The sequence below is a fragment of the Bubalus bubalis genome, chromosome 11 (assembly GCF_019923935.1).
Source record: "Bubalus bubalis isolate 160015118507 breed Murrah chromosome 11, NDDB_SH_1, whole genome shotgun sequence".
Taxonomy (NCBI): domain Eukaryota; kingdom Metazoa; phylum Chordata; class Mammalia; order Artiodactyla; family Bovidae; genus Bubalus; species Bubalus bubalis.
In genome coordinates, this window is record NC_059167.1 from 21,040,154 (window position 1) to 21,055,213 (window position 15,060).

General features: G+C 41.8%; 1 protein-coding gene and 1 pseudogene across 1 annotated transcript; both read right to left on the bottom strand.

The window, feature by feature from the left end:
• Positions 1-1,931: 1,931 nt before the first annotated feature.
• On the bottom strand, positions 1,932-11,889 carry LOC112577694 (annotated as a pseudogene).
• Positions 10,764-12,733, bottom strand: LOC102398227 (deoxyribonuclease-1-like 1). The gene is made up of 2 exons (XM_025295274.3): positions 12,131-12,733; positions 10,764-12,043 (listed from the first exon to the last, which is right to left on the bottom strand). The coding sequence occupies exons 1-2, from the start codon at positions 12,560-12,562 to the stop codon at positions 11,897-11,899; spliced, it is 579 nt and encodes a 192-aa protein (XP_025151059.1). The 5' UTR covers positions 12,563-12,733; the 3' UTR covers positions 10,764-11,896.
• Between the last annotated feature and the right edge of the window lie 2,327 nt (positions 12,734-15,060).

Consider the following 15,060-nt stretch of genomic DNA (forward strand, 5'->3'; position numbering starts at 1 on the left):
TTGGTGCCAAACTAGAAAACCATTTTAGTGCTTTCTAAAAGTGAGGGGATATAGAGGAGTTTGGGGCTTCCCTGGAGGCTCAGTGGTAAAGAATATGCCAACAATGCAGGAAACACAGGAGATGCAGATTCAACCCCTGGGTCAGAAGGATCCCCTAGAAGAGAAAATGGCAACCCACTCCAGCATTCTTGCAGGGAAAATTCCATGGACAGAGGAGCCTGGTGGGTTACAGTCCATAGGGTTGCAAAGAGTTGGGCAGGACTCAGTATGCCCATGCATGCAGAGGAGTTTGGAGTTGAAAGAAGCTTACTAAAGTTTGAATTTGATGGTCTAACATGTTTTCTAAACAATAGAGGTCAACCTAACTTATGTTCAGACAGAGGTACCATCCTTCTAGTCAAGGCTGGGCTCGTCCCTAGGAGAACACCTGAAGGTTTTCACAAGGATGAATTAGGATCAGAAGAGGGGGTTATGAGGCTGTGTCTGTGGCAGCAGTAAAAGGTGTTTAGGCGTCACCCTGCTCCAAACACTTCACACATTAGTTGTCTGTGTTGTTTCTAGCAAACAATGTGGGCTTCAGCGCCACCCTCATTCTTCTCACATGTAGCCCTGGTAACTGCCTGGAATGAAAAGGACGTAGAAGAGTTTAGCAGCTAGAATCTGCTTCAGAATAAACACCAAGCTTTGGAGAGGGCTGTATAAATACAGCAAGTTAAGGGCAGGAAGCCAGAATAGAATATTAAATCAACTCAAGCTCATGATGGAACAATAAAAAGTATCCATCGTACCTGTTTCTTTTAATATCTTTGATACAGCTGCAGTGTTCTACTTTATACTCAATGATTACCAGGGCTCCTAAATTTATACATGGGATCCATGGATTTTACTTGGCTTTAACTGCCCAGTAGATGTATTTCCTTGGACAATTCAGTGGTACTTGAAATACAACTAAAACAAAACCCACCTATTCTACTTCCTTCATTTCTTACTGTTACTTCTTCAGTGGAGGCCATTGTCTTTTCAGGCTTAGTTTAGGTAACACACTTCCTAATTCAAGCCTGATCTTGTCACTCACTTCCTTAACATCTTCCTTTAGTGCCCTACTGCTCTCAGTTCCTTGATGTGGTTTATAGTAATCTTGCACCTGATTCCTGTTCGAGCCTTGTCCCTCCTGATCTTCACATATTCTATGTTCCAGTCATTCTGAACATTCACTTTCTTGTTCTCTCCTGCCTCTTAGCTCTAGTTCATGCTCCTTCTTCTATCTTGCATTTTCTTTTTTTTTTTCTTTATTGGCCACACCAAGTGGCTTGTGGGATCTTAGTTCCCCAACCAAGGATTGAACCCAGGCCCTTGGCAGGGAAAGCATGGAGTCTTAACCACCGGAACTCCCAAGGAATTCCCTGCCTTGCAGTTTCCTACCTCTCCTGTTCAGCTGGTGAATTCCTAGTCTTCTTTCCTGTCTCTGCTTAGACATCCTTTCCTCCCAGCAGTCTTCCTCATCTCCCGCCTTTGTTTTGCACCCTCTTTTTATGCTTTCTGATTGCTCTGCTTCCTCCATCATAGCTCCAATTACAATGGAATTTAATTCTTATTTTTTGTCCATATATCTCCGCAGCCTGAAATATTGAGACTATGTCTATCTTATTCTCTGTATTTCTCTGTCACTGGCATAGTGGTTGGCACAAGAGGTTACAAATAATTATTTTTTTAATAAATTATGAATAATAACACAAAAATATTTTTCAAGTATTACTGCTCTCTTAAGGTAAAATCAGCCACACTTAGAGATATCCACATATAACCAGAAATTGAATGATCTTGAACTTCTCTCTTGATCTGCATCTCCGACAAGTCTACCACTGAGGCTTGTCATCTCATCACACGCTCAGTCCAGTGCAAGTAACTGAAGAAAGTTTTTTTTTTTTTTTTTAGAAGAGACGTCCTTTTATTACAGCTGTTATTATATAAACATATCCTAGGGGTTAGTGGAAAACCCTTGTGGACGGAGCCTTCGGACCTGCACCTGGCCCTAAACCCAACTTTTCTGTGAGATCCGGATTTCTCGCGTTTGGTCCAGTAGCTGCACATTTTCCTGCCATTTACGTTTAGGAAATTCAAACTCTGTCAGCTCCTCCAGCTGCTCCTGTAGCCCATCCTTCCTACAGGGCCCTACCCCACACAGGGTGAGTGCAGCCACACAGCAGTAACTAGAGAGAGCAGCCTCGGCTGCAGACATGAACACAGAAGGGATCCAGAGAGCCAAGGCTGTATCATAGATTTTCGTGGGGTCAAAGGGGCAGTCAGCATGTCCAGACCCCTGGTCCAGCGGTACCAAAGGATCCAGCAGTCCTGAGTGGCAGGACGTCGGCAATAAGACGGCGGCCGCCATTGGCCACAGTGAGGGACACAGCGAGGAGGAGGCCCAGGGAGCAGGCAGCAGACAAGAGAAGAAGAGTGAGCCAACTGTTTGATGTAGGAGCACTGAAATGCTGACTATGGCAATGGCTTGAGATGTCAAGTTTCCATCCCTTACAGATTCAAGAATCTATAAACTTATTGGGCTTCTCATTGAAATGGTTAGAAATGACATTTGACACATATGCTTGCATTGTACAACCCACAAATATTCATTGAGCATCTACTATGTGCTGGACCCTATTCTGAACATCCGACAAAATTCCTTTGAGGAGCTTTCATTCTTATGACTTAGTTAATCCTCTAACAAACCAAACCTCTTAAACCCTTCATTACTAATCATAAAATAACATCTGTGGGAAAGACTTTACTAGACTTGTATATTTTTGTCACTATGCAGATTTGGTTTTTTATAACATGAAAAGTGGAAAATTCTTCCTGTGTCTGGGACAAGTTTTCCTGTGTAGCACAACTAAACTGATAGGGAATATCTTTCCAGGAAATTTCTGTTTACTGATCTTCCCTCCCCCCGCCCCCTCATTTCTTCTGAGAACTCTGCTGAATTAGTTTCAGAAAATACTCATCTCATAGACTTGTTATGTCAGTGAAATGAGATTATTTATGTAGTATTTGGTGAATTGCTGATACATAAAAGACCAAAATACAATGCCATTTGGGGGGGGGGGGGTGCGGGCTTTGGTTATATAATTTACCAGGCCCAGTGGATTTCTCTCTAGAGCCAGACCTGGAATATATGTAAATAAAGACACAATCATTTTGGACAGTCATGTCAACAGCTCTAGGGAGCTTCTTGAATATATTAGAGATGGATCCAGTTGGAATATGTCCACTGTTAGGCAGTGAATGTTAACAAATATCTTCAGCCAAGTGGTACCTGTTTAAGAGAAATATTTTTTCAGGGGAACTCAGAGTGTGTTATAAAATGGTCCTCGGTGGACACTCTGAAGAAATGAGGGAATTATTCTAGTTCATAACATGATGGAAAACACAATACCAAGTGAATATAAGAACACAGGATAAATAACATTATAGAAGATGAAATGATTAATAAACTCAAAAGGATGGACCCACTTGAGAATCTGATGAAGTTATGGACACTTGTCCTCAAAAAACGTACATAGGTGAAGAACAAATTTTGCATTTAATTCTACAGAGTTCACCATGTTCTAGAAGCCCTTCTATAAACTCTCTGAATTCTTTATGTCTTCTAAATAGACAGTTTTCAACAGAGAGAGTAATAAGGGACCAGGAAGACATAGTAGCAGCACAGCATGGAAGGCTTATGGATGGGAGTGGCTTTTGGTAAGAGCAAGGTTTCCCAGAACTATGTTTGACAGAACATGGGAAATCTTAATACATTCTTTTTTTTTTAATTGAAGTATATTTGTTGTACAATATTATATGTTACAGGTATATGATATAATGATTCACAGTTTTTAAAGGTTACATTCCATTTATGGTTATTGAAAATATTTTCTGTAGAAAAGCTATGACAAACCTAGTCAGAGTATTAAAGAGGAGAGACATCACTTTGTCTACAAAGGTCCGTATAGTCAAAGCTATGGTTTTTTCCAGTAGTCATGTACATATGTGAGAGTTGGACCATTAAGAAGGTTGAGTGCTGAAGAACTGATGCTTTCGAACTGTGGTGTTGGAGAAGACTCTTTTGAGAGTCTCTTGGACTGCAAGGAGATCAAGCCAGTCAATCCGAAAGGACATCAACCCTGAATATTCATTGGAATGACTGATGCTGGAGCTGCAGCTCAGTACTTTGGCCACCTGATGTGAAGAGCCAGCTCATTGGAAAAGACGTGATGCTGGGAAAGATTTAGGGCAAGAGGAGAAGCGGGTGGCGGAGAATGAGATGGTTAGATAACATCATTGACTCAACGGACATGAGTTTGAGCAAACCCTGGGAGATAGTAAAGGACAGGGAAGGCTGCAGTCCAGACACAGCTTAGTGACCGAACAACAACAATATTCCCCATGTTATACAATATGTCTCTGCATCTTATTTTATACCTAATAGTTTGTACTTCCTAATCCACTACCTCTTTATTGCTTCTTTCCCCTTTGCTTTTCCTACTAGTAACCACTAGCTTGTTCTCTATGAGTTTGCTTTTTTTTTGTTTGTTATATTCACTGGTTTGTTTTAGTTTTTGCATTCCACATGTAAGTGATGTCATACAGTATGTGTTTTTCTCTGTCGGACTTACTTCACTTAGCATAATGCCCGCCAAGTCCATCCATGTTGCTGCAACATTATTATTTATATATGAAAAAACTGAATATATTTGTATAGCTTTTTATATTATATGTGGCAATATGTCTTAGTGTATATCATACCCAACATATTGCATGCCAGATAACACAACACATGCACATAGATGCATGGTATTAAAATGTACATTATTGGTGGTATTTATGAACTATTTGTACATTGATGGATGTGGCTTCCTTGGTGGCTGGGTCATCTATTTTGTCATAATATCAATGTAAATTTGTGATATTAGCTAATGTTAGTTGCATATTCCTTGTGATGCTATACAAATTCATCCTCTGTGGTTCTGTGACTGAAAGGATGAATTCATCTGGGAGGTCACTTCCTGCCGTCAACTTTAGTTACAGCAACCAAGATACTCAATGAGCTTGTTAGTGTTCTTTAACACTCCACTTCTGCCCCTTGTGAGATGCTGAGTGGGACGAATGCTGTGATGCACCACTCAGACATCCCTTCAGAAGTGAAGGTCTTATGCTCAGTTGTTGGGACAACTCGGAAGGGCTATCCCAGCGATGGTGCTTCTCTTGAGGCTGGTTAAAACCATTGTCAGGCCTGCATCACAGCTCAACTTTTCGCCAGCTGATTCCTGCTCTTTTCCACAGAAGTTAATCCCCAGAGTATTCCCTAAGAAAAGCCATGCTTGTTAACCACCTCAGAGTCTATCTGCCTGAGAACTTACCCTCTGACTTTGAGTTAGACAGTTAAGTGCTCAAAGACCCTCTAGCAATGGCAAGCAACCTAAGCAACCTAGTTTTTAGGAGACAGTTTCTAATATGACTCCGGCAGGGCAGCCATGATTCCTCAAGTCCTTTTCTCAGCCCCACCATTCTTACAGACCAAGTGCTGGGCAGCAAAACTAATTCCAGACTCCACCTACTGGTAGAGATGAGGCCCAGAGGACATTGCTGGCTTGGGGAGGATTAACCCAGGAACTGTTCAGGCTAAGTGAACTGTATCATCATGGATGTTTGAAGTGGGAATACAGAGATTTAAAATGAAATTCATTTTTTTTGGTCCAAGGCAGTGTTTCTCTTTTTTTTTTTTCCATTACTGACTCATCAAAGAACCTTTTTAGAGGCTTTCTCCTAATTGCCACCCTACCTCCCCTTCCCCTTTTGAGGGAAGTTTTGTGTGCTTTTTTATTTTAACAATTTCATTAAGCTGTAATTTACATACCATAAAATTTGTCTGTTTAAGGTGTCCAAATCAATGACTTTTAGTCTATTCACAGAGTTGTACAATTATTACCACAATAATTTAAGAACATTTTCATCAACCCCCAAATAAACCCTGTACCCATTAATTATCACCCCAGGTCCCTACCTTCATTCCCACTCTCTATTTTCATAGATCTACCTTTCTGAATTTCATATGAAAGGAATTATATAATATGTGGTCTTATGACAGATATACTATATATTTATTTATGCACTGCATATATATCTGTGCTTTATACATAAAGAGAGTGAGCTTTTTTTTAATACTTCCCCAAGAGCCAGTTTTCATTGCCCACATTGAGAATGTATGATCCAATGTGCACTTACTTTTTTGCTAACCGACTGCAGATATCAAAACTATGAGTCATTTGTTGACAATACATGATTATCAAAATGAGGGTTTTGTGTAATCGGTTCTAATTACAACCACCACCCCCAGAAATTGGCGACAAGTGAGCTCTTCATTAGCTTAAATAGAAGTGGGTGCACTTTTTCTGACGAAAGCCAAATATGCCTTTATAAATGGAAAAACCTTATCCTTAGAAGTAGCAACCTGGACTCCATCTTTTACTTGCATCTGCCTTTGACTGGACACCTGGAGTTGCCATCAGGGTGACAAAGCACATAAGTCAAAATCATTCAACAGAGTAGGTACTTAATACATTTTTTAACTCAGGGGATGAATCATGTAGGATTAGAAAGCCTGGGTTTTACTTCCAATCCTGTTACTAATTAGCTGCGCAAGTCGCTTCTCCTTCCTATGCCCTAATTTACTCATTTACAAAGTAAGGAAAATGGGCCTCATGATATCTAAGACTTTTTCTCATTCCAACTTTATGTGGTTTATACTAATTGTTTGTATTTTAAAGCTACAAATGGAACTTAAACTTTTGTAGGATTTTTTACATCAGATAAATAAACTGGAAAAATAGTGCCATTATTCTTTTTTGGTTAATTAATTTTCACTGAACTATTCAAGAAAGAAATTTATCAGATATATTTTTACTAGTATCATTTTCTAAATTAAAAAAAATATTTTAAGTCCTCTATTACTCCTTTAATTTTCATTTATACAACCTATTATTACCTTGCAAAAAAAAAGACCCTATTTTAAAAGCAAGCTTCATATATATGTATTTATAATTATTATGACTTTGTTTTGTTTTTTTAATATTGTATTTTTGAGAATCTAACCTCTACTCTAGATTTTTAATCTTTGCTTTTTGGTATTTGTTATCAATTTTGTACCTTTAAGAACCCAATCTTCAGTATGCATTTTTACTTGGGAGTGAGATTACTGGCTTGACTGATCTCTCTCCCTTTGGACTCTCCTTTTTCTCCACCACATCGCTTCTATCTCCTCCCTCCCCCTTCTCTTCTCTACCCAACTCTGTGAATCTCTTTGTCTGTTCTGGACTGTGGAGAACATTTAGGGAACTGATTACTGGGTGGATCTGTCTCTCTCTTTCCTTTTGATTCCCCCCTTTATCCTCCTGGCCACCTCTGTCTCCTTCCCCCCTCTTCTCTTCTCTGTGTAACTATGTGAACATCCCTGAGCAGTCCAGACTGTGGAGAGCACATAGGGAAGTGATTACTGGCTAGCTTGCTTTCTCCCCTTTTGATTCCCCCTCTTCTCCTCCTGGTCACCTCTATCTCCCTCCTCCGTCTTCTCTTCTCCATGTAACTCTGGGTACCTCTCTGGGTGTCCCTCTCTGTGGGGAAACTTTTCATCATTAATCTAGATGTTTTATCATCAGTGCTGTATAGATGGATAAATCTTGAGGCTACTGTAAGAATAAGACTGAAAACCAGAGGCAGGAGGCTTAAGTCCAAATCCTGAGAACACCAGAGAACTCCTGACTCCAGGGAACATTAATCAACAGGAGCTCATCAAACACCTCCATACCTACACTGAAACCAAGCACCACCCAAGGGCCAACAAGTAGCAGAGCAAGACAAACCATGAAAATTCTCCAGCAACACAGGAACATAGCCCTGAGCTTCAATATACAGGCTTCCCAAAGTCACACCAAACCCACTGACATCTCAAAACTCACTACTGGATACTTCATTGCACTCCAGAGAGAAGAAATCCAGCTCCACCCACCAGAACACCGACACAAGCTTCCCTAACCAGGAAACCTTGACAAGCCACCGTCCAACCCCACCCACAGTGAGGAACCTCCACAATAAAGAGGAAACACAAACTGTCAGAATACGGAAAGGCCACCTCAAACACAGCAATATAAACAAGATGAAAAGGAAGAGAAATACTCAGCAGGTAAAGGAACAGGATAAATGCCCACCAAACCAAACAAAAGAGGAAGAGATAGGGAATATACCTGATAAAGAATTCTGAATAATGATAGTGAAAATGATCCAAAATCTTGAAAACAAAATGGAGTTACAGATAATTAGCCTGGAAACAAGGATTGAGAAGATGCAAGAAATGTTTAACAAGGACCTAGAAGAAATAAAAAAGAGTCAATATATAATGAATAATGCAATAAATGAGATAAAAAACACTCTGGAGGGAACCAACAGTAGAATAACAGAGGCAGAAGATAGGATAAGTGAGGTAGAAGATAGAATGGTAGAAATAAAAGAAATGAGGACAACCTCAGAGACCTCTGGGACAATGTTAAACACCCCAACATTCGAATCATAGGAGTCCCAGAAGAAGAAGACACAAAGAAAGACCATGAGAAAATACTTGAGGAGATAATAGTTGAAAACTTCCCTAAAATGGGGAAGGAAATAATCAGCAAAGTCCAAGAAACCCAGAGAGCCCCAAACAGGATAGGCCCAAGGTGAAACACACCAAGACACATATTAATCAAATTAACAAAGATCAAACACAAAGAACAAATATTAAAAGCAGCAAGGGAAAAACAACAGATAACACACAAGGGGATTCCCATAAGGATAACAGCTGATCTTTCAATAGAAACTCTTCAGGCCAGAAGGGAATGGCAGGACATACTTAAAGTGATGAAGAAGAAAAAAAAAAACCTACAGCTTTACTGTACCCAGCAAGGATCTCATTCAAATATGAAGGAGAAATCAAAAGCTTTACAGACTAGCAAAAGGTGAGAGAATTCAGCACCACTAAACCAGCTCTCAAACAAATGCTAAAGATCTTCTTTAGACAGGAAACAAAGAAAGGGTGTATAAAATTGAACCCAAAACAACAAAGTAAATGGCAACAGGATCATCAGTTCAGTTCAGTTCAGTCACTCAGTTGTGTTTGACTCTTTGCGACCCCATGAATCGCAGCACGCCAGGCCTCCCTGTCCATCACCAACTCCCGGAGTTCACTCAAACTCATGTCCATCGAGTTGGTGATGCCATCCATACATCTCATGCTCTGTCGCCACCTTCTCCTCCTGCCCCTAATCCCTCCCAGCATCAGAGTCTTTTCCAATGAGTCAACTCTTTGCATGAGGTGGCCAAACTATTGGAGTTTCAGCTTTAGCATCAGTCCCTCCAATGAACACCCAGGACTGAACTCCTTTAGGATGGACTGGTTGGATCTCCTTGCAGTCCAAGGGACTCTCAAGAGTCTTCTCCAACACCACAGTTCAAAAGCATCAATTCTTTGGCACTCAGCTTTCTTCACAGTCCAACTCTCACATCAATACATGACTACAGGAAAAACCATAGCCTTGACTAGATGGACCTTTGTTGGCAAACTAATGTCTCTGCTTTTGAATATGCTATCTAGGTTGGTCATAAATTTCCTTTCAAGGAGTAAGCATCTTTTAATGTCATGGCTGCAATCACCATCTGCAGTGATTTTGGAGCCCCCCCCAAAATAAAGTCTGACACTGTTTCCACTGTTTCCCCATCTATTTGCCATGAAGGGATGGGACCAGTTGCCATGATCTTAGTTTTCTGAATGTTGAGTTTTAAGCCACCTTTTTCACTCTCCTCTTTCACTTTCATCAAGAGGCTTTTTAGTTCCTCTTTACTTTCTGCCATAATGGTGGTGTCATCTGCATATCTGAGGTTATTGATATTTCTCCCAGCAATCTTGATTCCAGCTTGTGCTTCATCCAGCCTAGCATTTCTCATAATGTATTCTGCATATAAGTCAAATAAGCAGGGTGACAATATACAGCCTTGATGTACTCCTTTTCCTATTTGGAACCAGTCTGTTGTTCCATGTCCAGTTCTAACTGTTGCTTCCTGACCTGCATACAGATTTCTCAAGAGGCAGGTCAGGTGGTCTGGTATTCCCATCTCTTGAAGAATTTTCCACAGTTTACTGTGATCCACACAGTCAAAGGCTTTGGCATAGTCAATAAAGCAGAAATAGATGTTTTTCTGGAACTCTCTTGCTTTTTCCATGATCCAATGGATGTTGGCAATTTGATCTCTGGTTCCTCTGCCTTTTCTAAAACCAGCTTGAATATCTGGAAGTTCATGGTTCACGTATTGCTGAAGCCTGGATTGGAGAATTTTCAGCATTAATTTACTAGCGTGTGAGACGAGTGCAATTGTGTGGTAGTTTGAACATTCTTTGGCATTGGCTTTCTTTGGGATTGGAATGAAAAGTGACCTTTTCCAGTCCTGTGGCCACTGCTGAGTTTTCCAAATTTGCTGGCATATTGAGTGCAGCACTTTCACAGTATCATCTTTCAGGATTTGGAATAGCTCCACTGGAATTCCATCACCTCCACTAGCTTTGTTCATAGTGATGCTTCCTAAGGCCCACTTGACTTCATATTCCAGGATGTCTGGCTCTAGGTGAGTGATCACACCATCGTGATTATCTTGGTCATGAAGATTTTTTGGACAGTTTTTCTGTGCATTCTTGCCACCTGTTCTTTTTTTTTTTTTTTTTTTTTCTGATGTCCAGATTTTTAATGAGGTCTGTTTTCTGGAAAAGGAAGGTGGGGAAGAGCTCCGTGCTGACAACACAGTAAATGGGGTCATTTAGTTAACTTTTGCTGTGTGTCCTTTTACCCCGTGAAGTGAAGTGAAGTTGCTCAGTCGTGTCCAACTCTTTGTGACCCCATGGACTATAGCCTACCAGGTTCCTCCATGGGATTTTCCAGGCAAGAATACTGGAGTGGGTTGTCATTTCCTTCTCCAGGAGATAGTCCCAACCCAGGGATTGAACCCAGGTCTCCCACATTGTAAGCACCTTTACCATCTGAGCCACCAGGGAAGTCTTTTCCCCCATAGGACCACACATTTACAAAGTATCTATAATGGTTGCATGATAACTGGTTTCTGTAGATTCTTTGTGTGCATCTATAGCCTTGGCGATTTCTAGGCAGTGCTTGACCATACCCTGAGTGGTAGGGGCCAAATTGCACTGTGGTTCTGAACATGGACTTGATCAGTGGTGTTACGGGATCTGGTTAAGTTACAATGAGTTTGACTGCTTGCTGTTTTCTTATGTGTGTATGTCTGTGTATAAACTGCTGATCTCTACCTTTGTATCTCCTGTTGTTTTCTAGTTTGTGTGTGTGTGTGTGTATAAACTGCTGATCTCTACCCTTGTATCTCCTGGGGTCTTAATACTGTTTCCTAGGAGTCTTGTGTATGTTTTGGCATGTCTGCTACACACATGTAATGTCTGTATCATTTGGCTTTCTGTTCTTGGAGTGGATGGTTTTGTCAGGATAAAATCCTTTGATCTGTTGTGATTCCCTTCTCTGAGCCCTGCCCTTGAGCCAAGATCACCTCTACTGAGCCCCCTCACCCCCTAACCCAGCCTTTTGTCCTCATTCTTGACACTACCTGGGGGACAAGTGGCATGGGTCCAGCCCCAGGGCCCCACCTGCCTTTTCCACCTTTTGATGCCAGGCAGGCACAGGCCCGACCAGAGGACAAACCCAAAGCGAAGGCACACAGAGGGGTGGCACCAGGGCAGGCTGGGAGCAGGGCAGGGCTTTGAGTCCAGAAGACAGGACAGTCCTCACTTTGGGGCAGCAGGTACATGGTGGTTTCAGGCCACCAGGCCCAGCTGGGGGGCTAGGAGGGGCAGCAGCAGTGACAGCCACAGAGTGGCCAGGCAGGGGGGCTGGACCCCGTGCACTGCCCGGCTCAGCACCAGGTCTACCTCCACAGGGTAGTGGTCACTGATGTTGAGAGCCTGGGGGCGGGCAGGGGGGAGACAAAGCATCAGTCTCAGGCCTGAGGGGTTCCCGGGGAGCCCACTGCGGCCTCACCACTGCTTTACCTCCTGCTCAGTGAGCCCAAAGCTCTGGGGGAAGTCGAAGGCGGCCGTGCCACGCAGCAGGCTCTGGAGGTGCTCCCCGTGGAGCACGATGCGGTCATAGGTGCAGTGGGTGCTGGCCCGCACCGTAGTGTCCACGCCGTCGGCGATGGCCCAGTGGAAGCCAGCCTGAGTCCGAAGAACTAGGTTATCCAGGCGCTTTTTGGTCAGCGACGCGCAGTCAGCATTGAAGTCCCCGAGCAGGATCACATCCTTGGTCTGCCAGCGCCCGGAAGCATCCAGAAACACGTCATACAGGGCATTCAGCTCCGTCTCCACAGCCTTCGGAGTGGTGTGCAGTGGGACCAGCACGAGGCTGGGAAGAACCTTGCTGCATAAAGAGAACCAGCACACAAAGGGCTCCCGGGTAAAGAGATCATCCTGATCATCGTACATGTAGGAGTCCTGGACCTCTGCCTCATGTGACCTGCGCAGACCAGGTCGTCTCTACACCTTTCTGTGCTGTGGGCTGATCGCGACAGCCCCCAGGGAATCGCAGCGCCGGCCTAGACGGAAGGAGACAGCAGAGGAAGATGCCGCCAACAGGCTGACCGCCCCGTGGAGGCCAGTTCGCCGGCCTCACCCTTCCGGCGGGCGGGCGCGGCCCTGGCTCCGCCTCGGCGGCGGAAGGGAGGGCAGCCCCTTGCCACCTGTTCTTAATGTCTTCTGCTTCTATTATGTCCATACCATTTCTGTCCTTTATCGAGCCCATCTTTGCACGAAATGTTCCCTCAGTATCTCTAATTTTCTTGAAGCCATCTTAGTCTTTCCGATTCTGTTGTTTTCCTCTATTTCTTTGCATTGATCGCTGAGGAAGGCTTTCTTATCTCTCCTTGCTATTCTTTGGAACTCTGCATTCAGATGCTTATATCTTTCCTTTTCTCCTTTGCTTTTCACTTCTCTTCTTTTCACAGCTATTTGTAAGGCCTCCCCAGACAGCCATTTTGCTTTTTTGCATTTCTTTTCCATGGGGATTGTCTTGATCCCTGTCTCCTGTACAATGTCACGAACTTCCGTCCATAGTTCATCAGGCACTCTATTTATCAGATCTGGTCCCTTAAGTCTATTTCTCAATTCCACTGTATAATCATAAGGGATTTGATTTAGGTCATACCTGAATGGTCTAGTGGTTTCCCCTACTTTCTTCAATTTAAGTCTGAATTTGGCAATAAGGAGTTCATGATCTGAGCCACAGTCAGCTCCCAGTCTTGTTTTTGCTGACTGTATAGAGCTTCTCCATCTTTGGCTGCAAAGAATATAATCAATCTGATTTTGGTGTTGACCATGTGGTGATGTCCATGTGTAGTCTTCTGTTGTGTTGTTGGAAGAGGGTGTTTGCTATGACCAGTGCGTTCTCTTGGCAAAACTCTATTAGCCTTTGCCCTGCTTCATTCTATACTCCAAGGCCAAATTTTCCTGTTACTCCAGGTGTTTCTTGACTTCCTACTTTTGCATTCCAGTCCCCTATAATGAAAAGGACTTCTTTTTTGGGTGTTAGTTCTAAGAGATCTTGTAGGTCTTCATAGAACCAATCAACTTCAGCTTCTTCAGAGTTGGGGCATAGGCTTGGATTACTGTGAAGAAGATATAACAATTATAAATATATGTGCACCCAACATAGGAGCACCGCAATATGTAAGACAAATGCTAACAAGTATGAAAGGGGAAATTAACAATAACACAATAATAGTGGGAGATTTTAATACCCCACTCATACCTATGGATAGATCAACCAAACAGAAAATTAACAAGGAAACATGATACAATAGAACAGTTAGTCCTAATTGATATCAATGGGACATTTCACCACAAAACAATGAATTTCACCTTTTTCTCAAGTGCATATGGAACCTTCTCCAGGATAGATCATATCCTGGGCCATAAATCTAGCCCTGGTAAATTCCAAAATATTGAAATCATTCCAAGCATCTTTTCTGACCACAATGCAGTAAGATTAGATCTCAATTACAGGAAAAAATACTATTAAAAATTCCAACATATGGAGGCTGAACAACACGCTGCTGAATAACCAACAAATCACAGAAGAAATCAAAATAGAAATCAAAATATGCATAGAAATGAATGAAAATGAAAACACAACAACCCAAAACCTATGGGACACTGTAAAAGCAGTACTAAGGGGAAGGTTCATAGCAATACAGGCTTACCTCAAAAAACAAGAAAAAAGTCAAATAAATAACCTAACTCTACACCTAAAGCAACTAGAAAAGGAAGAAATGAAGAACCCCAGGGTTAGTAGAAGGAAAGAAATCTTAAAAATTAAGGCAGAAATAAATGCAAAAGAAACAAAAGAGACCATAGCAAAAATCAACAAAGCCAAAAGCTGGTTCTTTGAGAAGATAAATAAAATTGACAAACCATTAGCCAGACTCATCAAGAAACAAAGGGAGAAGAATCAAATCAACAAAATTAGAAATGAAAATGGAGAAATCACAACAGACAACACAGAAATACAAAGGATCATAAGTGACTACTATCAGCAATTATTTGCCAATAAAATGGACAACTTGGAAGAAATGGACAAATTCTTAGAAAAGTACAACTTTCCAAAACTGGACCAGGAAGAAATAGAAAATCTTAACAAACCCATAACAAGCATGGAAATTGAAACTGTAATTAGAAGTCTTCCAGCAAACAAAAGCCCAGGACCAGACGGCTTCACAGCTAAATTCTACCAAAAATTTAGAGAAGAGCTAACACCTATCCTACTCAAATTCTTTCAGAAAATTGCAAAGTAAATTTCCAAACTCATTCTATGAGGCCACCATCACCCTAATACCAAAACCAGACAAAGATGCCACAAAAAAAGAAAACTACAGGCCAATATCACTGATGAACATAGATGCAAAAATCCTTAACAAAATTCTAGCAAA

Bases quoted from the DNA above. Each gene is read 5' to 3' on its own strand.
- LOC102398227 (XM_025295274.3), bottom strand. From the start codon at position 12,562: ATGTACGATGATCAGGATGATCTCTTTACCCGGGAGCCCTTTGTGTGC. The intron at 12,044-12,130 runs GTAAAGCAGTGG...GCCCGCCCCCAG, and splicing joins TTGGGCTCACTGAGCAGGAG to GCTCTCAACATCAGTGACCA.